The following is a 1754-nucleotide window of genomic DNA, read 5'->3' as shown; positions in this document are numbered from 1 at the left end:
TGTGTGTGTGTATGAGTGCGTATGTGAAAAGAGAGACTGCTTGATGGTTATTAAGGCAAAGAATCTTTCCAAAAATTGAATCCAATTTGAGAGGAACAAGATTTCAAGACGTCGAGGAACTCCAAGAGAACGTGACGGGACAATTTCTCGCTATCCCACAAAAAGTAGTGTTCAGGAATTTGCTTCCATCATCAATGGAATCGACACGGCATGTGTGTGGCTTTAGAAGCCGATTAATTCAAACGAGATTCAATGTCGAATTGACATGTGTTCTAGTTTTCTTTTTCTTGTACCAGCCCAGATACTCTTCGATCAGATCTTGTATCATCATTCTTACGAGGACATCATGATAATTGCTAACCAAACTGTCAGCTGGTTACTCGGGACCATTATTCCTTCTCTTCTAATCAGCATGAAGCTATAATTTAACCTTCTTTCCTCACTTCACTCATAGAATTTCTTTATCAAAAACATTTTATCATATTTTAAATCTTAAATTTCCTTTATTTCAAAAATGGTAAACGACAACGAATTCTTCTGAAATACTTCAGAGAAAAATAATGATAATAAAAGAATAAAATGAAATAAATATATAACAAAAATGCGAAAAATAGACAAAATTATAACAAGAACAACAATATCCAACAACATCAATCAACAGCATTTCGTTGCTAAGACAAGTCTTTCTTTTACTATTATTTTTTATCCTGTTTTTTTTTTTTTTTGTTAATTTTTTTTATTTCATCTTTTGGTTGTTCTGCAATATAAGGATTAGTCCGGTACCAAAACAATTTTGCAGTTTTCAGTAACGCTGGAAATACTAACGTCTTTCTCTACGGGTTCTTTCATTGAGTACATTTTGCTACGGTTCAGTGACGTACTTCTCGTTGTGAACGACACCGTCCCGCGCTGCGTCCAGATGCGATCCGCTCCAGTGAATCGACCACGAAATAAAGTACGGAACGAATGTTTGAATTTCTCACGGAAGTTTTTCGACATAAACGAATATACAATTGGATTTATGCAACTGTTGAAGTACGCCATCAGGTTAAAAGCCATACGCATCGGTTTCAAATACCCGTAATGCAATCGGGGTAGGTAATCGAATCCGATCATCACGTTGTTGATAAGAATTGGTGCCCAGCAGATAATAAACAGCAAAACGACGACGACAAGCATTTTCACTACCTGTGGAGAAAAGAACAAGAAATAATGTCATTAATATTGATTTTAAGTTTTGGCACAAAACCAGCATTTTAGGGGCTGGGATTAACCCATCAACGGCCAATTTTTTTTTTATTCAGATCCTTTGATGTTGCCAGGTGTCTTAGGAGTTAAAATGATATATAGTATTTAAATGTTTTTCATATGTGGATTATTTTGGAAATTACAAATTTTTCGGAAAGTCCCAAAAGGGTATCGCTGAAAAAGGCATATTTATCCATTTTTTTTTATTCAATTGCAATACTCTCTTTTACTCTTTTACTTGTTTCAGTCATTTGACTGCGGCCATGCTGGAGCACCGCCTTTAGTCGAGCAAATCGACCCCAAAACTTATTCTTTGGAAGCCTGGTACTTATTCTATCGGTCTCTTTTGCCGAACCGCTAAGTTACGGGGACGTAAACACACCAGCATCGGTTGCCAAGCGATGGTGGGAGGACAAACACAGACACACAAACACACATATATATATATATATATATATACACATATATACGACGGGCTTCTTTCAGTTTTCCGTCTACCAAATCCA

The 1754-nt window shown here is 36.3% G+C and overlaps 1 protein-coding gene across 1 annotated transcript in view; it reads right to left on the bottom strand.

Annotated features, from left to right (window-relative positions):
- Positions 1–473: 473 nt before the first annotated feature.
- Positions 474–1754, bottom strand: part of LOC106871605 (delta-type opioid receptor) — a 129951-nt gene continuing 128670 nt past the window's right edge. The window contains exon 7 of the mRNA XM_052969893.1: positions 474–1188. Within this exon, the coding sequence (XP_052825853.1) occupies positions 772–1188 (417 nt within the window). The 3' untranslated portion in view covers positions 474–771. The remainder of the gene's footprint in view (positions 1189–1754) is intronic.

Source organism: Octopus bimaculoides, chromosome 8 (assembly GCF_001194135.2).
Source record: "Octopus bimaculoides isolate UCB-OBI-ISO-001 chromosome 8, ASM119413v2, whole genome shotgun sequence".
Classification (NCBI taxonomy): Eukaryota; Metazoa; Mollusca; class Cephalopoda; order Octopoda; family Octopodidae; genus Octopus; species Octopus bimaculoides.
Note: the sequence above shows the minus strand (reverse complement) of the source record. Positions and strands in the feature narration are given on the sequence as shown.